The following is a 24,957-nucleotide window of genomic DNA, read 5'->3' on the forward strand; positions in this document are numbered from 1 at the left end:
ATCACTTTTTATTTTCGGAGAAAAGTTCATTTAAAGGTCTACTCTGTAAGAAAGTGGAATTTTGAGTCTCATGCCCAACCTGTCAAAAAGGACTAAAAACGACCTACAGTCCCAAAGTGTCAGTATTTGACGAGTTGGCAGTGTGACTCAAAAATCAAATTTCTTACAAAGTGGACCTTTACATAAATGTTTGTTAAGTCATTATGTATCACGGAATGAGGTAACTTAATGATAATTGGGCCCATAGGCACAATTAAAGTATCGCAATATTTATATTTTTGCAGTATTACAGACTTCGTGTCGGTGGTGACATTACCTGAAAAAAATGCTGTATTAAATGTTTGAAGCCCATAAATGTTTCCTGTTTTGTAGAAATTAGTGTTGATTTTCTTCACAAATGTTTTCAATAGATTACAGTTACTGCTGTGGTGAAAGACATTTTTGCACTATGAGTTAAGTCCTGCCTTTGTGTGTGTGTGTGTGTGTGTGTGTGTGTGTGTGTGTGTGTGTGTGTGTGTGTGTGTGTGTGTGTGTGTGTGTGTGAGTGTTCTAACATTTGGGTGTTTCTTACTGAAAATACAGAGCATTTTGTTAAAGTCTGCCTCATTTCATGCTAAAAGAAACCCAAATCAGCTGCAACACAATTATTTATCATATAGGTATACACATTGTAATAGTATGTGCATATAATTTAAAGGTCATATTCTACTTTTTGGGTTTTTGCCTTTCCTTTATTGTGTTATGAAGCATCATTTCAAAGTCCACGCCACAGGGAGTTACTCTCTCCTGAAACGGCTGGTTTGGAGTCGAGCCTTTACTTCGGTAACTTATGTGCATCACGATGTCACAGGCATTATATAAATATAGATTTATATATATATACATATATGTATATACATATATATACATATACATATATATATATATATACATATACATACATATATATATATATATATATATATATATATATATATATATATATATATATATATATATACATATATATATACACACTCCAGTCAGAGGCAAGATGTCTCAATCTGTAGGTAAAACAGAGTGTTCAAAACAGTGTGAAAAGGGATTCTGCAGCAATGATAAATAATGTGTTGTATGAAAATTAAAGTAAGTATGTAGTCCTATTCTACTAGGACCCCCAAATAAAAGTATGAACCTGAAAATTAGCATAATATGACCTCTTTAAATATAGGTTTCATATGTTTAAATAATTATATCTGTGACATATATGCTAAAATATGTAACTGACATGGAAAATCACATATTTGTATGTATAACTGCTAAACATATCCTACTGCTGCGTCTTCACATTAAAAGCATATTACCGGCAAAACACAAGTTGACTTTTTTTATGCCTGTTATTTTCAGCATTTTTTGACAGCAGATCACTTCAAAATAGAGAGAGAGAGAGAGAGAGAGAGAAGGAGCCTAGTGTGCTACCCCCTCTTATTGGTTATCAATCTGAGAACCACTTATCTCTAAAAAGTCATGGCATTGCGGGGGTCCATAATAAACAAGACAGACAACTCTCCATTTTGGCTGCACATCTCTTTGGCCATTCATTCATACATTTCAAACATCCCTGCCCTTTAACCCCAACTCTGTGCTACCATTACCACAGTCATACTACTAGGACTTTAAGTGGCGAGTCAGCACTTACTATGATTGGTGTAAGAATAGTATAAAATAGAAGTCCCATAACCAGTCCATGATGAACACCCTGAAAACCGGCTTTGGTGAATTGTGCCCTATGACCATATAGGGTCTATTGTGTCTGCGTTGAATCTACGTCGTACCTACGGCAAAGCCTCTGTGTAGGTGCATGTCCTACACCATAGTGTGCATCTCCCCAGGAATACAACTGCAACTGTGACTGGTCCGCCAAGTAGAATCTCATTTTCCAGCTTCTCCGGTGCTTAGCTGTGGTGTGTGTTATGACCTCCTACAGGAGGTACTCCAAATGAGGTTTAACATAAGACAACCAAGCAAGTTGCAGTTAAAGGAAGATAAGTTTATCAACTGACCAGCAACCAAACAAAGGGAAAACCCTTAAACAAACAAACAAACAAACAAACAAACAAACAAATAAACTGATGGGCCGGCCAAAATAAACAAAAGAAGGGCAGCCTCCAAGACCAACCCACCACGGCTGTCAGAGCTGGGGGCTAACCCTCTAAGACAAAGGAACAACTAAACCTAATTGAAACAAAGCCACGAAAACTAGATTACCGCACCCATCAGATAAACATAAAACAAAATATAATACCCCAGCCAGCCTCCAGGCTGACTGACTGCATCTCTGGTCAGGTTGAGTGGAGAAAGAGAGAGAGATAGAGCCTAGTGCCCTACCCCCTCTTATTGGTTATTCCTAATCAGCCAGACCGCTATCACCTGGAAAGGCAGGAGGCCAAGCAACAGCCATAGTGGCACATCCTGGCCAGCAGAGGGGAAGCATGTAACAGCGTGGCTAATATGGGGCATTGTGACCTGTAGTTTCCCCAGCAAACATACCGCCCTCTTCAACTGTTGAAGTCTCACCTGACCGGCCTGATGCTTCCTGTCTTGGATTATGCTTCTCCTCCGCAATGTTTCCTGCAGAGGAGACTGTTGTGACCTGCTGGATGTCCAAAGGGTGGGCTGCCCAGTGGCAAATGCCTGTCCACGCTGCATAGCCCAGAGACACAGCTGTGAGCCGAAGGAGTCGATGTAGTTAGTGGGGCTAAGTACAGCTGGCAATCCGCTCACGCCAGTAATGCAGACACACCAGCGCACATGTATTAATGCTTACTACAGCATAGACCAATTGCGTAGGTCATGGTGTGCAGCCATAAATCAACCTTAAGCCTCCTGAACTGCTCATAGACTGATTGGGGCTGCTTCGATAATATCAAACATGTTTACGATTTAAAATCTGGATGATTACATCAATGTTTTCTGAGCCGGACCACAACAACCAATTCACTAATAGTTTAACCATAGTTTAGCATTAAGGTAGTTTATTTAAATTGGTAGAAGATTTGGGAAGGATAGGAAAGGGGGGTCGGGTTGTTGGATGGAGGAAAAGGGGTCGAAGTAGGTGGATGAAGGAAAGGGGGGTTGAGGTTGGTGGATGAAGGAAGCGGCTTCGAGGTTGGTGGATGAAGGAAAGGGGGGTCGAGGTTGGTGGAAGAAGAGGGAGTTTGAGTTGGGTTGCAGAGTGGCTTAACCGTCTAGGAACCAGGGAGGTTGAGACTCAGAGTGGGGGCACGTCTCAATGAGGTCAGCGTGGCTTCATCATCCCCCAAAGGTATTACTGGGCTATGCAGAAATGGGCTCAATGAATATCGCTGAGGTGGCTGTGGATGTAGCTTATGTAGGATTGCAAAGACCAGTGACCGAGGAATTTGATGGTGTGGTCGGGAATTGTTTGTCTGGAGGCGGTAGTAGCACCGCCTATACAGAAGGAGTGTCTAGAGTAAAGTTCGGGAGAGATCCCTGACTTGGATAAGACCGGGCGGAGATGATGGTGGAACCAGAAGCCTGTGGCGACACAGTGGTGAAGAGTGGGTATTGTGGGGAAGCATGGTGTGCTTGTCTTTGGTGTATGTACGATAGGATGGTTTCTAAGGGCTTAGGTATGAGTTTAATCGGATGAGGAAAATGGGATGAGAGAGGCCGAACTGGTCAGTCTTGCTTTGTTTGAGATTGAATTGGAGGGTGTCTTGTGAGTGGATGGAGATATCTGAGAGGGGTCATGAGTTGATGTGGTAGAAGTGAATTCCATGCATCGTAAGAAGCCAAAGAATGCCAGGAGGAACTTTGATTCGAGGGTCGAGTCGACGGACAGGGATAAGTATCCTGTAAGTATAAGAGTGTTTGGATGCAACAGGTGAGGAGATCTGTGGTTAAGGGTAAGCGTTTCAGTGCAAGCTGGGGTTCTGCTTTATGTAGGCCTTGGATCAGCATGGTGACATGGGGATGAGAAACCGAGAGGGCTGGAGCTCCGGAGAGCAGTTTGGAGAAGAAGTTGATGCCGCTGAGATACACTTGGATGGTGCATGTTCTGAATTTGAGAACCGTATGGGCGTATGTGATGAAGCTGGTTATTGTTACGATGTTGATGGAGGGGAGAGGGAGGTTGTGGAGGGTATGGAATGACTTGAAACTGCACCATCTGGAAGAGTACGATGAAAGGGTTTTAGGAGACAGGCTGTTCAGGAAGGCTTGCTGAGATGTGGCGACGAGGTGGAGGATCTGGGAGTTTAGATGGATGGCTGAAAATGGTGGGACTGGTGTTTGGCGAGGGTCTGAGTCTGCTGCCAAGGATTTGAATTTCTGAAATGAGAACTGAGAGAGATTCAGTGATGCTGTTTTGGTGGCTGGGAATGTGAGCAGCGGGGATCATGAAGTGGTGCTGGGCTGAGACTAAGCTCAGGCGTCAGATGAATTTCATGATATCCAGTGATTGTGAGCGGTCTTTGTTGATGATGTCAACAGCATTGAGGTTGTCTGAGTGGATAAGGGTGCCTTTTCTTGACCATTTGTGCCCCCAATGAAGTGATTATGATTCATGATTATGACTGGATATAGTTCATAGAGGGCAGAGGAAGAGTAGAGTGAGGACAGTTCTGGGGGCCAAACGGAAGTGAACCATCTACTGCTCTAGTAGCCTCCGAAACCTACTGAGGGTGCAGCGTCTGTGTATAGCTGGATGTCCTATGGCTGGGTGATTCGGTAGTCGTAGAAGAAAGACATGCCTTTCCATAAAGAGAGAAAGTTGCACCACATCAGCTCCATTTTGCAGGAGTCATCCAGGGCGATGTAGTCGCGGAGGGATGGAATGGTGGAAGACAGGGATTGTAGGTGGGAGATGGAGGATCGACCCTGGGGGATAATGCAAATGGCGTAGTTGAGGTGTCCGAGCAGGGAGAGAAGCTGGCACTTGGAGACCTTGTGCTGGTGGGGAGGATGGCTGAGTGACCATGAGAAAACTGTTCAGGAGGTGAACAACGTAAGGCAGGTTGTGGTTGTTAAGGAGTATCCAGCAAGGGCTACGGAGAGGGAATGGTATATGTTTGGGCCACTTTAGCATCCGAAGGTGAGGCAGACTGCAAAGTAGAAGCCTCTCCAAGATAAGCTGAAGAATCTCCAGAAATCTGGACACATTGGCAGGACCTTGAATGTGCTGGTGATGTCGGCTTTAGTCAACCAGGCGCTGTGGCCGGCGAGAAATGTGAGGTTGATGGCATGGGTGATGGTGGTGTAATGCATGAAAAAATCTGAGCTGGGGATGAGGCTTGGGGGTGATTGGAGGAGGAAGTGCAGCATATGCTGGTCAGTGAACATGGGAGGAGGCTGGGTTTGATGGAGCTGCGCAAAGGTTGCAAGTCAGGGAGGGTCTTGCCGCGAATACATGGTAGTAGAGCTCCGAGGCCAGGGCCACCCAGTAGGTGCCCTGGTTGAACTGTGGAGACAGCCTGCAGCTTGGGAGGAAAAAAATATGTGGCGGCCGGAGTGGAGATGGAAGTGGAGGCTTTTCAAAGTAAGTTTTCAGAAATGCTTGTCAAGTACAAACAAATGTCAGAACTTGAGACGAATTGGAGAGAAATGGTTAGGCTTGCCTATATAGGTCTGCACAGGTGATTGAATCGGGGAGACATAGATGGTTGAGTTAATGAGACACAGGTGGTTGGGTTGATGAGACACAGGTGGTTTAATTGGATGGATCCAGGTGGCAAATCAGTGAGGTAAAATGGTGTGGTCCAGTTTCCTGAACTTTAGTTATAATAACTTCATTGAGAGAGGCTTTGTGGAGCAGCTCACAGCGCTGCCAAGCAACAGTAAACATTCCAGCCCTCGAGGAACGTAAGCTAGCATACTACTGTTGACAGACACTTTCACATCCAGTTCTCTCTGAAGAATAAAAAGCCTGTGCTGACCACGTCTCCCCACTCATCCAGACTCATTTAACCTTCTGTTTTTGTTCATTGTCACTGCAACACAGTACTACGGCAAGTCCCATCACATTAATCTCCGTTTTGTTTATATCTGCTTCCCTATGAGATTACATGAGTGGGATCACATGTATGCAGGGCCATAAAGCCAGAGCGTTGAAGCCAAAGTAAGCTTTTTACTCAAAATGTATTGATATGGACAGTACCGGATATCCAAATAACACTAAATTTGACACTGCACCTCCTCGGGTCCTCAGCAACAAACCTGTCGATTGTGAAGTAGATCAATTGAACGGTTCATGAGACATGAAAATAACAAACAGACAGGTAGAAAATTTTTGCTTTATACTTCTTTCTGTTATCCGATATGAACCAACTATCTTGCTGTGTTGGATAAAACCAACTTAGTAACAATTGTCACCCAGCAGTCCAGCAGAGAACTACCCAGAATTGGTTGTTAAACCAATTTTTTTTTAGCGTGTAATGTTAGAATTATCATGCTGCCTCATTATTTCTTTTAATTGTATCACATCATCACAACAAGCTGTTGCATAATGCAGCCTGTTGACAGAATGATAAGCCTTACCACTAACCATCATGACATCAGCCATCATGATGTCTGTCTCAAGTCAGCTCCGTTAGTCCTCTGACAATTAAACTGACTATATAAAACTGCGACAAAGAGAAGTTTTCTTTGCTGGCTGTTAACTGCCAACAAAGACACAAGAAAGAAAAGACGGAATGCTGGTGAATTCAAGCAGGTATTAATGAAAAACAGACTTTTGACAATTTTGCATCAAACTCAAAAACATTTGTAATTATCTCTTACTTTTGTAGTTTTTTTGTTGCTTCTTTTGAACTACATTATTTTGTAAAAGCACAGTGTTTATATTGTTTATGGTTTGTTATTGAACATATCAGTGATCTCTGATTTTTGTTATTGCAGGTTGATGGAAAACTACACATTCAACAGCTTCACACTGCAGCTGGAGGGGCTGAATATCTCCAAGGACTCTGTTTACCCTGTCTTTCTCTTATTCTTTATCTCCTATATTTTTATCATGCTTGCAAATGCAGGCATTGCATTTCTAGTGTTAATTGACAAGAGCCTTCACCAGCCGATGTATCTCCTGTTTTGCAACCTGCCATTTAATGACATTATTGGAAATTCGATCATGGTGCCTCGTTTGCTCTCAGATATTTTGCTGCTTCCGTCTGAGCTCATCATCAGTTATCACGAATGTGTTCTTCAAGCTTTTTCCACACACATTTTTGGTACTGCTTCTCACACTGTGCTCATGATTATGGCCTTTGACAGATATGTGGCCATCTGTAATCCTCTGCGCTATGCTGCCATAATGACCAACAAAATGGTGATCAAGTTGACGGTTTCTGCCTGGGGAGTGGCCTTTGTTCTGGTTGGGATTCTTCTCGGTCTGACCATACGGCTGAACCGATGCAGGACGATGATCATGAATCCTTACTGTGACAATGCCTCCCTGTTTAAACTCTCCTGTGACAGTGTGTTTATTAATAATATCTATGGCCTCACTTTCACTATTGTCCTGCTCACCTCCTCTATAGGCGCCATGGTTCTCACTTACACAAAGATTGCAGTCGTCTGTCTGACCAGTAAGAACAAGTCTTTGAACAGTAAAGCCTTGAAGACCTGCAGCACTCATCTGGTTGTGTATCTGATCATGATGACCAGTGGATTTATTGTCATTATTCTGCATCGCTTCCCTCAGTACTCAGATTACAGAAAATTTGCTGCCATTCTGTTTCATATCATCCCCGGCAGCCTCAACCCCATTATTTACGGAGTGCAGTCTGCAGAAATCTGCAAATCCTTGTCAAGATTATTCAGATCCAAACCAGTGATGCCATCATTATGAGTTGAAAATGGTAAAGAACATTTAAACAAATGTGTAAACTTAATATGTAAACTGAACTGCCTTACTGTATATCACATTATCATGTTGATTTACACTGTACTGTTTGGGTGAGATTTGTGACTCATGATTGTTTTTTAATTTTACTCTGAAGTTAAATGTTCAGATTAGAAATCATAATTTGTCTCTTTCAAAGGTTTACTCAGTTTTTCTGCCTCCTGCTGCTGTCTTACACTTCCTAGTAAATCCCAGCTACTGTAAACCAGTAGCATGGAGCCCTGGATGAAAACCATATTCAGTTTTCTGTGTGATTCAAAACACTTTCAGAGTTTAAAGGGGCACTATGTCGTTTTTGGGAAGAAATTAAATCTCAGAATTTTTACGTTTACAATATTAATGAGGTAATAAAACACATTTATTTTTTTCCAAAAGTAAATAAACAAGCTGTTCTCAGAGGAAAATAAGGTCCCAGAACACTGTTTGAAGTTAGAAAGGTGGCAGGGTCCGCCACATATAAAGTAAAACAGTATAAATTGTGTTGTCCTTTAAGGTCAGTTTGTTTATTCAGTCATGAAAACAAAGAGAGGTTGTTGATTTAGTTTATCTAGACAGAAAAAAAACAGTTAATGAAGATCTTTCTCTTCTCATTAACATTTCTTACCTAAAACTACAGACTGCTCCTTTAAATTATAATAATGCATTTATAATTTTATTCACTGGTTATGTACTGACTAAGAACAATACCATATGTAAATGAAAGAGTGATAAAACTATATATAAAACCTGTTAGAAACTGGAGCAATTTGATCTATAGACAGGTATGTCCAGCCCATAAAGATATGTATGTTTATGTATGTAAATTACACACTCTTGTCATATAATTATCCATACATCATACATATAACACATGTATTTGTATAAATGTATGGGTATTTCACAGTGCCAGCCCTGACCAATTTGGTGCCCTAGGCAAGATTTCAGCTGGCGCCCCCTTGCATCGCAGTCAATTTCACAATCAGTTTTCATACACTCACACAGAAACTGCATGTATGTATTCAAGATGTTATTTCTTTTAAGTCAAAAATATCACACCAAATAAAAACTGAAGAAAGAAACAAGTCATAAATGAAAAATACAATGTGAATAAGGCATTGCACAAACATATTAAAGAATATTCTATTTACATACAGAATAAGAACAGTGAACACGAAAACAAGTGACATAAAATGAATAAGAAATACAATATATATAAGTTATTGCAAAACATATTAAAGAATATTGTCACTCTGCTGTGCTGAGGTAGAGGGAACAGGAGCTCCTGATGCTGTGTCAGAGGGGACAGGTTTTCCATCCCCTTTATAAGTAATAGGGTAGTTATAAGCCTTTGGTTTATTGTGTCACAGTTTATGTTTATTAAAGTTTACATCAGTGTTAAAGTGCAGTTAAAGTGTATTACTGTTAATACTCCATACCTTAGCTTTCCCATATCATTATATATATATGTATGTATGTATATTAATTTGAATGAATCTCATCGTATTTTCATTATTAGTCTTATGTATAGCACACACCAAGCATCTGTTTTTTGTTAAAATGTAACATCCAGTGGTCACATATACTTCTCTTCTCTCTTCAGATGCACTTTTAAAATAATGAATACAAACATGCAGTTTCTGTGTGAGTGTATGAAAGTTGATTGTGAAATTGACTGCGATGCAAGGGGGCGCCAGCTGAAATCTTGCCTAGGGCACCAAATTGGTCTAAGCCAGCATTGCCTCTATAGGTCACTTTAGGTGAGAGGCAGGAGACGCACTGGACAGGTTGTCTATCACAGGGATGACACTATTGTCCAGACATTTGCTTCAAGCAAAAAAAAGGTCAATGCTTCTAGAAAAACTTGTAGACTTTCCAAATGTTATTGGACAGAATGTCTCAAATTCTGACAGTGAAACGAGTCATGTCGTGGGGGTCGTGATGCTCAAAAGAATTTATCCTCCTTTCACAATCGATCTATTGTTGTTTTCTCTTCTGTTGCAACTGTTTCCGGTGTGAAACAGGACATCAGTGATGTATAACGTAACACTTCAGATAAAAATCACAGATGCTGGAAGTGGGAATGGGGTCAAAAGTGGATTTTTAGGGGGTTGACCCGCGTTTTAAAAACTTGTGTAGACCCGCTGATGTTGGTGGACAGGTCATATAAGTTACGTTATAATATTTTAAGGGTGAAGTGAAGCTGTGAGTAGTGACTGATACCCACTAATGGAGTCCTTACACTGGTGGTGGATCTGGATGGATGTGAAGAGGAGCTCAGACCAGACTGGAGAGGGATATATATATATCATTTGTTTACAATGATAAGAACCATCACAGTTCTGGATTATCTTGCTGAGCGGGAACATATTTCCAGAGAACAACAGAGGGCCCCGAATGGACCCGTGAGGGACCCCGCAGTGTAAATCATATACAGATGAACTGGTATTCGCCGCAACAACTGCAAATGCTCTAGTGGACAGGCATGAATGTAGCAGCTGTGGTATAGTACCCGTTTCCAGACGGTGCAAGAGGACGCCAGGATCAGCAGTGTTGAATACAAATCTAAAAGCACGGGGATGAAGGAGCAGTCGCCTCTTTTAGCTGGTAAAAGCAGATCATTAGAGAAGATCACTGGGGCTGTATCCCTCCCTAACGCATGTTGATGTTGTGGATAACATCGATATTGTTTCCATGAAGCCCCAATCATTGCGTAATGTTTTCTGAGGTCATGATGAAGGTTTATTCAGAGGAATCAGAGCTCATAAAACAGACTCACATGAGCAGAATGTTTAGAGAAGACCTGAAGTGAGTCAAGGTTATCATTGTTGGTTACGATTGACCTCTGCTGATTTCTTCATGTGACTCAGTACAGCTGGTATCAGAACAGACAGATTGCATCGACGCTGTCACTTTGTATTCAGACGCTGTGTCTTTTCTCTTACTGAGTGTTTAGACTTGACGTTTGTGAGGAAACATCAACATGTGAATGACTTTGTGTTTGAAGGGTTCTTGTTTAATGGCACACATCTGAAATCTGCTACAGACATGAACTCTGTCTTTTCCGTTCATCATTACTTCCTCTTCTTTTCCACTGGTTTAATTTCACTACTGCTACTGCTGCATATGGAGTCAGTATTTTCACTTGTTTAAAGTGGAAATAATTAATTGTTTGTTGATCTCCTGTTGTGACTGAAAAAAACAGTATTGAATATGTTTTTTAAAAAATCTTTAAAAGTATCTTATATCCGTTTCAAACATGGCAAGGGGGTGAAAAAACAACAGTTTTTACATGTTTTTCCAACTGAAGAATTGACAGTTTCCTTTAACCCAAATGACATTTCATTACAAAAGTAACATAACAGCGAAAATGTTTTCTTTGCTTCTCAAAAAAGATTAAAAAAAAATAAAAGATGAAATTCTCCCTAAAACACTGACTTACACTTTATGTATTTCATCACTTGTAAGATTATCTGATGCTCAAGTGTAATGCATTACATACAATTACTTTTATCTATAATACTTGGAAAATTACATTAACTTAATTTAAGCAGACTAAGTTATTTAACTGTTATACTTATGTTATAGAATCAGATGGGAATGATTGAAATACATAAAGTCAGTGTTTAAGGGATTTTCTGTTGTTGTTGGTTTCATGCAATAAAAGACAAAGACAATAAAATATTACTTCACTGTTGATACTGTATTTTTATTTTAGTAAGAAGCTAAAAACCTTCACATTATCATCTTAAAGGCTGTGTGTTTCAGTTTCTGTTTCATGATGGTTTTATTGATTTGTTCGCTTCTTCTTTTCTTTTTATTTCAGACAAACTGAGATGGAAAACTTCACGTACAACAGCCTCACTCTCCAGCTCGAGGGGTTAAGCGTCACCAGGACCAACAAGTACCCGATGTTCATCTTCCTGCTCGTGGCCTACGTGTTCATCCTGACTGCCAACGTGGGCATGGTGGTGTTGATCTGGACGGAGAGAAAACTCCACCAGCCCATGTATCTCCTCTTCTGTAACCTGTCCATCAATGACGTGATAGGAAACTCTCTGCTGGTTCCTCGGGTGCTCGCTGACATCCTGGTGCCGCCCTCTGAGCGCCTCATTCACTACTACGAGTGTCTGATGCAGGCTTTCACAACACATATGTTCAGCACCAACGCACACACTGTGCTCATGATTATGGCCTTTGACAGATGTGGCCATCTGTGATCCTCTGCGATATTCAATCATCATGACTGACAGAATGGTGATCACGCTGACAGTTTCTGCCTGGGGAGTGGCCTTTGTTCTGGTCGGGATTCTGCTCGGTCTGACCATACGGCTGAACCGATGCAGGACGATGATCATGAATCCTTACTGTGACAACGCCTCCCTGTTTAAACTCTCCTGTGAGAACGTGTTCATCAATAACGTGTACGGCCTCACGTTCACCGTCGTCCTGCTCTCGTCCTCTATCGGCAGCATCATCCTCACCTACTCTAAAATCACAGCGGCCTGTGTGATGAGTAAGAACAGGTCTTTGAACAGTAAAGCCATGAAGACCTGCAGCACTCATCTGGCTGTGTATCTGATCATGTTGGTCAGTGGGATGATCCTCATCGCCCTCCATCGTTTCCCTCAGTACACAGAGTACAGGAAGATTTCAGCCATTCTCTTCAACGTTGTTCCCGGCAGCCTGAACCCCATCATCTACGGGCTGCAGTCTCAAGAAATACAGATGTGTTTGTCATATGTTTTCCATCTGAGAAAAGTAAAGCAGCCATTTTAATTCTGGAGGTTTTCTTCTTATCAGACATGAAAAGTTTCTGTTTTTTTGTTCCTCTTGTTTCTTTCCTGAGCTGTACTTTGCTCCTCTTGGTTGATACTTTGTTTTAGCTTTTGTGTTTCTGGTTTTATATTTGTGGGATTTACGCCTCTTGGCTGTTTTTGGATTCTTGGTTTTTGGTTTACTCAGCTTTTTGTGAAATAAAGCTCGCCTTTTGTTCTTAATCCTGCCCGCCTCCTTGGTGTTTTGTATTTGGGTACTCACTCTCCTTTTGACCACAAATTGTGAGATTTAAAGCATGAACCTATAATATGTGGAGGCGCGGCAGAAATAAAAACCCTGAGCCCTCATGTAGAACTGCAACTTCTACTTTATTTTGAAAAGTAACAAACTCAGAACATGTCTACAAGTAACATGAATTACATATGTAACAGAACTACATATTTCAAGTGCAGCAACAGTAATGTTCACCTCAAAGAGTCTCTGTGTCAGCGGTGGGCAACATGTTTTCCAGAGGGACACAATGAAAGCGAGGGGCCACAAACAGAGGAACTGAATCAAAACATTAAACACAGAGTTAAACATGTTTGCTTATCTTCTGTTTTACAGATGTAACTAACTTATGAGAATGAATGATGACAAATATTTATGAATGACAACCTGTAATTTAGCCTCATGGGAACAGCTTGACAACCACTATTGTAACTTGTCACTTGAGGTGAGTGAGAAAGAGTTAACTTGAGGTCTATTGTCCAATCAAAATATAGACAGCGCCCTCTGCTGGAATCAAGATGAGTTGTAATGCAGACTCACTGTAGTCGTTCCCCTCAAGATTCATTACCCTCTTATTAGAGATTGTTTTATGTTTGTGAGGACGTCATGGATCACATTCCTGACTTCAGTCGACTCACAGCTGCCTGACTGACGGGCAGAAACAGTGTCCTCAGGTGCTGAAGAACCAGCCTCTCGAATGTTTTCATGACATGTGACATGAGTGCCACAGGTCTGTAGTCATTGAGAGTGCTGGGATGTCTTTTCTTCGGTACTTAGGAACACTTAAAGGGGTCATATTCTGCTTTTTGGTTTTTTGCCTTTCCTTCATTGTGTTATGAAGCATTTTTGTGCATGTAAAAGGTCTGCAAAGGGAAAAGGCCAAAGTCCAGACCAAAGGGAGTTACTCTCTCCCACAGAGCAACACTGTGAAAAGGGATGCTGCAGCAAATCACCACATGAGAAAAAGAATGAAGTATGAACCTGAAAACTAGCATAATATGACCTGTTTAATAAACTAATCACAGTGAGATACGTAACTTTTATCATATTTTAATTTTTCAGTTATTTTCATTTTGTTTTGGGGAATCTAACTTTGAAGAAATTTGTAAAAAGTAAAAGAATAAAACTAAAAAAAATGTTGCTCCTCAAATTTGGCAGCTTGGTCTGTAGGACTGGGTCACAGTTATACATACGCAAATGCCACTGAATGGAAATTTTCTGCTGGGGCTGAGCGTGGGCAGAGCCAAGATGCCAACAAGACTTTTGTTTCTGGTAACAAAAAGGATCTTATTATTTAACAAAAAGGTCTCTGTAGGAATCATTTCTGTAACGTTCAGACCAAAGATGAGATGAATTATTCACACGTCCAGATTACACACAAAGTCAATGAAAAGACACAAATAGAAGTGAACAGACGTAAATCTGCGCAAGTTGAAAATGTTTAACTCAAGCGAGGACTTTGTGAAAGCCTTTCGGAGTTGACATCCAGACTGACATCATGACCTTAACTCCGCTGATGTCCGCACATTCATGAACAGCAATGGAGCAGAGGATAATCGTGGCCGTTTGTGGACACCCAGAGCTGTACGCTAGCACGTCCACTCGTACTGAGACAGGTCAAAAAAGGAGCTCGCTGAAGGAAAGTGAGCGAGGAAGTCTGAGTAACTGGTAAGTCATGGAAATATGTCTGTGTGACTTGTTTCCAGCTATATGTTAGTATAAAGACTCTATTGACTTGGAAACTTATCTTTTAAATTGACAAACATCATATGTGTGATTCATGACACAATTCAAACAGGATCAATAAATTATTAGTCTCTGTTCGTTCACTAGCAGAAAAAAGGTTTTATCAAATAAGGTCTGATGGGTCAAACCAGGAGTGGCGTGACTTCAGCTCTCTATGCAGAGACATGTGGACCTATTTATAGTTCAATTTATTGTTTATTTGTGTTTATTAAATTAACACCAAATTTAAAAATTCAGTCCATATGACTCCATGAAAGGTTACCATGACGACGTGCCCTGACCCTGACCAGACAGAACTGGTTTGAACCGGTTTGAACCGGTTTAGCTAGCAGCAGTTTCTTCCTCATTTTTATTCTTTTAACAGCTCAGCTTTTTGTTGTGTCATTCACTTGGACTCATCCTCTACTTAATCCAGGTAAGTAGCTTCTGTTCTGCTGTTTTTTTTTAACCCAAGTTTTAGCCAAGTTGTGGAGCTAACAGCACAGGGTGAGCTACAGACACAAAGCAGACCGAGCGTTAGCCAGCTAGTTCACGCAGTCGATGTAACGTCAGCTAATAATATCCATGACTTCAGTTAATGAAGAAACAGCACTGACTGGTTGAGGATGTGCAGAAGGTAAATTTGTGCTTGTATGGTTTTAATACTGTACTCACGTCTAGCAGTTTATAATTAGCAAGCTATGGTGCTTATTACACTGCCGATACAGTCTGCTACCACACTCAGAGCTATACTCATGTCATTAGCATGTTAGCGCGCTAATTACGATTAGCGCGCTAACGTGCTAATACGCGCGCTAGCATGTTAGTGCGCTAATCGTAATTAGCGCATTAGCATGCTAATGACATGAGTATAGCCCTAAGTGTGGTAGCAGACTATATTGGCAGTGTAATTGGTGTTAGCCAACACCTGAAGCTAAAACTACCTCAGCATGATGAAGTCTGAGGTTTTGGTTGATTAAAGTTATTAAGGAGATGACGTTTGTGTTAGCTAGTGGTACTAGCAGGTGAAGCAGCCATTTTAGGCTAATAGCTTCCAAGCCAAGACTCAGGCCTGCTTTGTTTCAGTTATGGATAAATACATGACATCCAAAACTGAGAGAGAGTATTTTTTAATTGCATGATCTCACATTTCAGTGCCACTATTTTATTAACATTTATTAACAGTTATTTACATTTAATTGAGCACTGAATCATTTCACATCTGTCACAGTCATCGTTTTCTTTGTAAACATGATGAAAATCTTTTGTCTGACTGCTTTAATTTGCAGTCCGTAGATAACTGCGTTCAGAGCCGGAGGGACCACATGGAACAAGATGGACGCCAGCTTCCTGTGATTCGAAATGTTCTGGAAACGATGGAGGATGATGACGATGCAGCCCGACACAAACAGGATGATGTACACAGCCAGGTGGGTGGCACAGGTCTGCAGCGCTTTGCTGTTCAGAGCCTTGTTTTTACTGATCACACACACTACAGCGATCTTCAGGTAGGTGAGAGTGACGCTGGTGATGGAGGAGCCCAGCAGGACCACCGTGTAGCCGAGGCCGTAGATGTTATTGATGAGGACACTCTCACAGGACAGTTTGAACAAGGAGGCGTTGTCGCAGAACGGGTTGAATATAATCCACCTGCAGCGTGACAGACGGACGCTGAGGCCCACGAGGATCAGCACCATCAGTAATGCAACCATCCAGGCCGACAGCGACAGCATCAACACCATCTTCTTGGTCATGATGGTGGCGTATCGCAGGGGATTGCAGATGGCCACATATCGATCAAAAGTCATGATCATGAGCACCGTGTGACAGGCACTTGCATACAAGTGGCCACAAAAAGCCTGAATGACACAATCGTTGTAATGAATGTAGCGGTCTGTGCTTGGGATAAAAATGTCACTCAGCAGGCGAGGGATGATGATTGAGGCACCAAAAATATCATTAATACTCATGTTGCAGAAGAGCAGATACATGGGCTGGTGGAGGCTCCTCTCCATGGTGATCAGGACGACCAAGCCGATGTTGGACACCATGATGAAGATGTAAATGAGGAGGAAGAGGATGAAGGCAGGAATGGAGGACTGGGGGGTGACCTTTAACCCCTCCAGGAGCAGAATATCTGGACTTAAAGTCTGGTTCTCCATAGTGCAGAGGGTTAATTTCAGCCTAGCGAGGATGAGAGAGAGAAACATTAAATAAAAATCAATTATTGATTAATTCAATATTATTATATTGAAATAATTTAATGTTTTGAAAGAAGTTAATAACTGGATTGATATGGCCTCTAAAGGTATCCTCGTCGCCAGGATAAAATGTTATCAGTAAACGTTTCTGCCAATCGCTGACACATCCAAATGTGTATGTGTCACAGGCTACGTACCGTATTAACATTTCTACAAAATGTGTCAGATCACGTTCACTTTACGTGTCTATTACCTGACATCAGGAGTCGAAGAGGACAGTTGTGGATTTACAGGTGAGCAGGCTGCCGAGCCAGTGAACACAGTTTGAGTCTGTGGTGCAACAATTTGTAAGCGTGACGAAGCATGTATATTTCTGACCTGTTAATCCCTTATGAACCTGTGTGCACTCCTCACGCTTCTGTCTCTTCTGGAGTCCAGGCTGAAAACAAAATGGTCTGAGACTTTGAAATGACCAGCCTGAGGAAATAAGGCTGTTACTAGTAACTAAAGTTATAAATTGAATTTAGTGGAGTAAAAAGTGAACTATTTCATCATTGTTAAGCAGCAGCATCCAAAAAGTAAAGTAGTCAAATATTTCCACTGTGCACAATTTAAGCATATTACAAATAATGTCTGCTGTCATGAAAACGTAGTACAAATACACAACAATATGCATGTTTGCCTTTGAAATCTAAGAATTGGTTCAATGATGTGACAATAGAATTATTCAAACACGTATAGGCTACTATAATCTTACTACCTTTCAAAGTAAAAGCCTACAGTAGAGGCTCAGGACTCCCGATATTTAAAAAAGATATAAAATGTTTGATGACAATTTTTTTCTGGCATTTGTGTGAATATGATGCACTAAAAAAAGCCTTTATGAATTCAAATGACAACAGTAGATAGAATGATGATATAATAAATACATAGATAAGACCAGCGTTCATGAAGGGATGCTGTGATTTTGGCATAAAACTCTGTGGACACAATTTTTAACTTATCCACAACACTGCTGTGTAGGTTGATCAGGCAGCTCACACATCATCAGTAAACAGTTCACTGCTTCATTTAAATGTTACATTTTTCATTTCAGTTATTAAACCGAAAACAAAACACAGCATACTGAATACTGTGCATAGCTGTAATAACATGTCAATGATCTTTATCTGTAGTGCATGTTTCAAAGCCAGACTTACAAACATTTTCACACAAGGCAGCACATCAAATCAACAAATTATAACATTTCAAACAGACTCTAATCAAACGGAGAGGTTTTACTTAACAAAAGAGTGAAATAGTTCAAACCATTTCCTGTAATATAACAGTTAAAGAAAATATTTAAATCAGGAAAAGCTCTCAGATAAAAGTGAGTTTTAGGAAAACATTGAAAGGATCATATGGACTCAGCCAGGCTGGTTTTCTCAGCAGGTTTTTCAGAGCCTTGCAGCCCTGACTGCAAACACTTTGTTCCTGTTTCTGAAAGACCTCTTCCTGAGCATCTCAAGCTACACACCGCAATAAGCCAGGCCAGAAGAGCCTTTACGATAATCAGTAAGATATTATAATCCTGTACAGCTGCTACAACAGCTGTGACGTGAGTATAAAGTATAAAGGCTGTTGCAATAATCAAGGCTGCAGAAGATTAAATTATGTAAGATGATCCAGAGAGTATTTTTGCAATATTTAAACAAATTAGAAAACATTTGGTGTTGATTGGTACACAGTAAACAAACAGCAACATCCTCTCTAGACTGTGTTAACCTGAGTGTCTCATGCTCATACCTCTGTTAACATGAACCCCGTCCATTTGGATCCGACGTGGGATGACGCTTCTTATAAGCTGAACGATCGGTCCCTTCAGGGTTTGTTGCATCACGGAAATCTGAACAGTTCGTCACCAGGTAACCGCTGTCAGCCTTTGGCATGGACAACACTATGCATCCTAGTGGTGAGCTGTTAGACTAAATGTTTGAAGTAGATATCAACATTGAAGATTCACTGCATCCAAATGACAACAAGAAACATTTACTAGTCCCCACCTGTATTATCAAGCTGTGCATATATTTTCTGTTTAATGTGCAAGCCAGGTTTTACCCCTGCCCCTCCTTGGTTGAAATCTCCTCCTGAAATGAAATGAAATGAAATGGGACAACCCATTGAGACCCTCACAAGTCATCAGTACTCGTTGATGGCGTCTATATAGACAGACCTCTTGGCTGTTTTTGGATTCTTGGTTTTTGGTTTACTCAGCTTTTTGTGAAATAAAGCTCGCCTTATGTTCTTAATCCTGCCCGCCTCCTTGGTGTTTTGTATTTGGGTACTCACTCTCCTTTTGACCACAAATTGTGACAGATTTAAAGCATGAACCTATAATATGTGGAGGCGCGGCAGAAATAAAAACCCTGAGCCCTCATGTAGAACTGCAACTTCTATTTTATTTTGAAAAGTAACAAACTCAGAACATCTCTACAAGTAACATGAATTACATACGTAACAGAACTACATATTTCAAGTGCAGCAACAGTAATGTTCACCTCAAAGAGTCTCTGTGTCAGCGGTGGGCAACATGTTTTCCAGAGGGACACAATGAAAGCGAGGGGCCACAAACAGAGGAACTGAATCAAAACATTAAACACAGAGTTAAACATGTTTGCTTATCTTCTGTTTTACAGATGTAACTAACTTATGAGAATGAATGATGACAAATATTTATGAATGACAACCTGTAATTTAGCCTCATGGGAACAGCTTGACAACCACTATTGTAACTTGTCACTTGAGGTGAGTGAGAAAGAGTTAACTTGAGGTCTATTGTCCAATCAAAATATAGACAGCGCCCTCTGCTGGAATCAGTGGTGAGGTGTAAGGTGTATGGATGCAGGTGTGATCACAAAAAAACCACAAGAACCAAACAAACATAACCAAAAGTCAAAACCCTGCTGAGTGCCCAGGAGGCATCTGCCATCCAAGAGGGAGAGAGAGCCATCTTGGTTTCCAGGACTCTTATAGAGTCTGAGCAGGTGTCTGAAACGAGAGGGGAGGAACCAGCCAGACCTAAAATGGAGGAACACAAAGAGAACAGAGACAAAATGGCCGACGGCCATCACACCCCCCCCATAAACACAAGACCCCACCAACAGGGTCTTAGTGTAAAATCAATAAGGTGCCCGAGAGAGTGCATCAGCCATTACATTATCACAACCTTTAATGTGACAAACATTCAGAGTGTAAGGCTGTAAGAATAGCAGCCACCTCATAAGCCTACTATTGGCATTGTGCATGCTATTCAAAAAAGTAAGTGGGTTATGATCAGTGTAAATAGTCACTGGCAGAGAGGACTCAACATACACTTCAAAGAATTTCAAAGCCCAGATCAAAGCCAAAGTCTCCTTCTCGATAACTGAATAATGCAATTGGTGGCGATTAAACTTACGGGAGAAAAAGCACACGGGATGGTCAATTCCCCCCTCCCCTTCCTGGAGGAGCACTGCCCCAGCACCAACGTCACTCGCATCCACCTGGATCTTAAAAGGTTTATGGAAGACTGGAGCTGCGAGCACAGGAGCGGAGCATATCAAGGTTTTTACACATTCAAAGGCATTTTGACAAGAGGATGTCCAGACAAAAGGTGTATTCTTCTTCAGTAAGTTAGTCAGTGGAGCCACTACAGTGGAAAAGTTGGGACAAAAACTGCGGTAATACCCCACTAACCCCAGGAACCTCATCAGCTCTTTCTTGGATGCTGGCACTGGATAGCGAAGCATAGCCTCCACCTTAGCCTGCACCGGACGGACCTCACCCTGCCCCACCACCTTGCCAAGATAGGTAACTGTTGCCTTAGCAAACTCACACTTTGCCAAATTAACAGTTAAATTTGCTTGTTTTAACCTGTCAAACACTGCACCCACCCGCTGAACATGAGCTTCCCACGTATCACTGAACACTACTACATCATCCAAGTAAGCTGAACACCCCTCCAACTCAGCTAACACTATTCATCAGGCGTTGAAATGTTGCGGGAGCATTTTGGAGGCCAAATGGCATTACAGAATAGGAAAACAGACCCCACGGTGTGATAAAGGATGAAATCTCCTTGGCCCTGGCACCTGCCAGTAACCTTTTAGAAGATCTAGTTTTGTCACAAATTTTGCCCCACCCACCTGATCAACGCAATCCTCAATCCGAGGAAGAGGGTAACCATCAGGCTTGGTAACTGCATTAACCTTCTTGAAATCTGTGCAGAACCTATCTGACCCATCTGCCTTATCTACCAACAACATGGAGAGGCCCAGCCTGAACATGACGGCTCTGCCAACCCATGTTGCAACAAATACTCCACCTCCCTCTCCATGCGCTCACGCTTCCCCACTGGCATCCTGTAAGCCCTCTGCCTGACAGGCAGGGCATCCCCCACCTCTATGTCGTGCTCAATCAGGTTGGTACAGGTTGGTGTATCTGAAAAGAGAGACAAATGCGATGAGAGCAACCTCACTAGATCTTCCCGCTGAGAATCTGACAGATGACTGGGAAGACAATCTAAATACTCAGAGTTTTTAAGCTTCTCTGTCAAAATAGGATCAGATGGAACCTCAAAATCATCTGAAAACCCAGTCCCAACCGTGACCACTGACTTTGTCACACCCCCACCCACAGTCAGATCACCCTCCTTCCTGGCTGAGGGAGCAAAAAAGGGTTTCAACAGATTCACATGACACCACTGCACTTTCTTCCTCCTATCAGGTGTCACAATCAAGTAGTCCCGGTCAGACATCCTGCTCTTCACAATGTAAGGCCCACTAAATCTTGCCTGGAATGGAGAGCCAATCATTGGCAACAAAGCCAGAACCTGGTCCCCTGGCTCAAACAGCCGGAACTCCGCCTTCTGGTCAAAAACCTCTTTCAATTTCCCCTGGGCTCCACCCAGATTCTTATGAGCAGCAGCGCAGGCCATGTATAGTCGACGGCGAAAATCATTTACATAGTCCAAAACATTGTCAGGGGGCTCCCTAGGTTTCAAGTCAACCCCCAGCACTGCTAGTGGACCCCTAACAGCATGCCCAAACACCAATTCATTGGGACTGAACCCCGTACTAGACTGTGACACCTCCCGTATTGCTAGCAACAACCACGGCAGGCCTTCCTCCCAATCGTGGGAGAGCTCAGTGCAATAGGAGCGCAACATAGACTTCAACGTCTGATGAAAACGTTCCAAAGCACCCTGAGACTCTGGATGGTAGGCACTCGAAACACGATGCTCAACCTTCAACTGCTTCAACACTTGAGAAAAAATGCGGGACATGAAGTTACTGCCCTGGTCAGTTTGCACCGCCTTTGGAACACCAAAGGTTGAGATAAAGGAAGTCAATGCCTTCAACACAGGTTTGGTTTTAATAGAGCGCAATGGAAACGCCGCAGGATAGCGTGTACTCTTACACATCACTGTCAACAGGTACTGGTTACCAGCCCTACTCCTTGGAAGCGGCCCCACACAATCAAGCAACAGGTATTCAAATGGCTCCTCCACAACAGGGATGGGATAGAGTGGAGCCGGCTTGATCTTCTGATTGGGCTTCCCTGTCAACTGACATGTCTTACAAGTTTTACAGTATGCAGCCACATCCTTCTTCAGATGAGGCCAGAAGAAGTGGCGAAGCACTTTATCATAGGTTTTCTTTACGCCAAGATGGCCTCCCACCCCATCATGAGACGTGCTTAACACCAGATCTCTGAACCTTAAAGGAACCACAACTTGGACAACGCTGTCAACCTGCACTCCCATTACCACTCTAACCCACTTCCTCAACAGCAAACCATCACTGAGAAAATACCCCCCTGAGGCATTTCTGAATATACTCTCTGAACCACCCAACTCAAACAAAGGCCTCAAAGTGGTATCTGCAATCTGTTCTTTAATCCACTCCTCCCTAGAAACTTCAGGCAGAAGGACTGAAAAAAAGTTACACAAATCCTTCCCCTCTGTGGGACCTGCCTGAGAACACTGGCTCTGCTCTAACAGAGCATTACTCTGGGCCCTAGTCACAACACCGGAAGAGAAGACTGTAGACTGCTCTTCAATACCCCCTGCAGGATCTCTAAGTCCTTGCAAGACCGAACCCTCATATCTCAATGGTGGACCATCTTTCCAAATCCTTGCCCCGGCCAAATCATTTCCTAGGATGATGTCCACACCCTGAATGGGCAGCTGAGGACAGATGGCCATGTCAACTTGTCCACACACCAACTGAGAATCAAGGTGAACACGATGCACAGGAACCCCCAGTAGAACCATTCCCACCCCAAGGACAGGCGCTTTGGCCCCAGTCGCTGTGCTAGCCGAAAATGGCAGAATCCCACTCAAAATAAGACTCTGATTGGCTCCCGAGTACCTCAGAATCTTAACAGGAACCTTTCCCTGTCCTATCAGAGACACAAAACCGTCGGAGACAAAAGGTGCATACAAGTCATCTACAGGCTTAGATGGTAAAGACTCTGGTAGAGGAACAGCACTGGGCCTGGCAGTGTGAAGCACAGAGGAAATCAGGCCAGCTGGCTTCACATATACACTGGAATCAGCTGATTTCTGGCCAACCTTACTCAGAGGACACTCCCCTTTCCAATGTCCCCTGTTCCTACAGACGTGGCAGATCTTGACTGGATCAAACCTGCCATCTGTACCAGGAACTGATCTAACCCCCACCTGAGAACCCTCATGACTTTCTGGAGGCTTATTAGGTCTAGGCCTAAAACTCCCCCTCCACTGTCCCTCTCGATGACTCTGACCGCTTGTGGGGCCACTGCCATGTGTTAGGACATACTCATCTTTCAAAACTGCAGCTGCTGCAGCTGTTGTAACCTTCTTCTCATTGATATAAGTTGCAAGGTGGGCAGGCACTGAACTTTTAAACTGTTCCAACACAATCAGATCACACAGGCTTTCATACGAATCCGCCCCCGAAGCCGAACACCACCGACTGAAATGGGTAGAAATGTCTTGGACAAACTCAACATGAGTCTGCTGATCTCTTCTTTTCCAGCTCCTAAACCGTTGCCTGTAGGCCTCAGGCACCAGTTCATAGGCCTTAAGGACTGCAGCCTTAACCTTACCATAATTGGTACCATCAACAGGACTAAGGGCAGAAAAAGCTCTCTGGACCTTACCTGTCAAAATACACTGCAGCATCAAAGTTTGATGGGCATCTGACCACCCCCTACTGCCTGCTACCCGCTCAAACAGTGCAAAAAAGGTGTCAGGGTCTTTGTCATCAAATTTTGGCAATAAACGCAAACTTTCAGCAACATCAAACCCACGATGCCCCCCTGCAGCTTCACCTCTACCTTCCTTTCTCAGCTCCAACCTCAACCACTCTAACATAACTCTTTCCCTCTCCATGGCTGCCTCGGCCTTCAGCTTCTCCTGCTCCAGCTCGAACTGGAACCTCTCCCTCTCCCATTGTGCCTTTTCCCTCTCCATCTGAAGACACTGCTCAAATGACCAAGTCCCACTACCAACACCTGGACCTCCCTGAGCTACTGGAGCCTGAACCCCTGCCTCCAAAAACTTGGTGGAGACAGCTAGACCCTCAACAATACCCCGAAGCTCAGCCTTTCTTGGTATTTTCTCTGCTTTAGCCCAACCCAAATGAACTGCCAAGTCAACCAAATCAACCTTTGCAAACTGAGCTAAAGTGCTGTGAGATGGCCGTTGGAGGAACTCTGAAACCAAAGAATTATTGTGTTCCGTCTCCAATGTTAACTTTTACCTTAATTCAGCCACAACGTCAGGGACCTCATTCAAGAAAGAACAACCAAGTCACACCGCATAAAACCACAGGGAGATTGAGTGGCAAAGGAGCGCCCCCTCCTAACTGCCTAACCCCAACTGACTAATTGCACCCTAGTCTTCATGTGTGCACTGGCGGCGGATAATTATGCACCTACAAACCGTCTGTATTGGGGAGACAACTTGTCTCGGCCAATACTTCGGGGTGCTCCCGCGACAACCGCTGCTAACCGCACGGGCAACACACAAAAATACCAAACAACCCTGAAAAAACAAAAAAAGAGAGCAACCCCTCCTTATGAGAGGACTGCCACTACGGCCTA

At 42.6% G+C, this 24,957-nt stretch overlaps 2 protein-coding genes and 1 pseudogene across 2 annotated transcripts; 2 read left to right on the forward strand and 1 right to left on the reverse strand.

Moving 5' to 3' along the window:
• The first annotated feature begins 6,880 nt into the window (after nucleotides 1-6,880).
• Nucleotides 6,881-7,846, forward strand: LOC141007367 (olfactory receptor 8G17-like). The gene has a single exon (XM_073479723.1). The coding sequence runs from the start codon at nucleotides 6,902-6,904 to the stop codon at nucleotides 7,844-7,846; it is 945 nt and encodes a 314-aa protein (XP_073335824.1). The 5' UTR covers nucleotides 6,881-6,901.
• Nucleotides 7,847-11,712: 3,866 nt separating this feature from the next.
• LOC141006696 (olfactory receptor 8G17-like) lies at nucleotides 11,713-12,655 on the forward strand (annotated as a pseudogene).
• Nucleotides 12,656-15,861: 3,206 nt separating this feature from the next.
• Nucleotides 15,862-16,812, reverse strand: LOC141006697 (olfactory receptor 52N2-like). The gene has a single exon (XM_073478921.1). The coding sequence runs from the start codon at nucleotides 16,810-16,812 to the stop codon at nucleotides 15,862-15,864; it is 951 nt and encodes a 316-aa protein (XP_073335022.1).
• Nucleotides 16,813-24,957: the final 8,145 nt, after the last annotated feature.

Source organism: Pagrus major, chromosome 13 (assembly GCF_040436345.1).
Source record: "Pagrus major chromosome 13, Pma_NU_1.0".
Taxonomy (NCBI): Eukaryota; Metazoa; Chordata; class Actinopteri; order Spariformes; family Sparidae; genus Pagrus; species Pagrus major.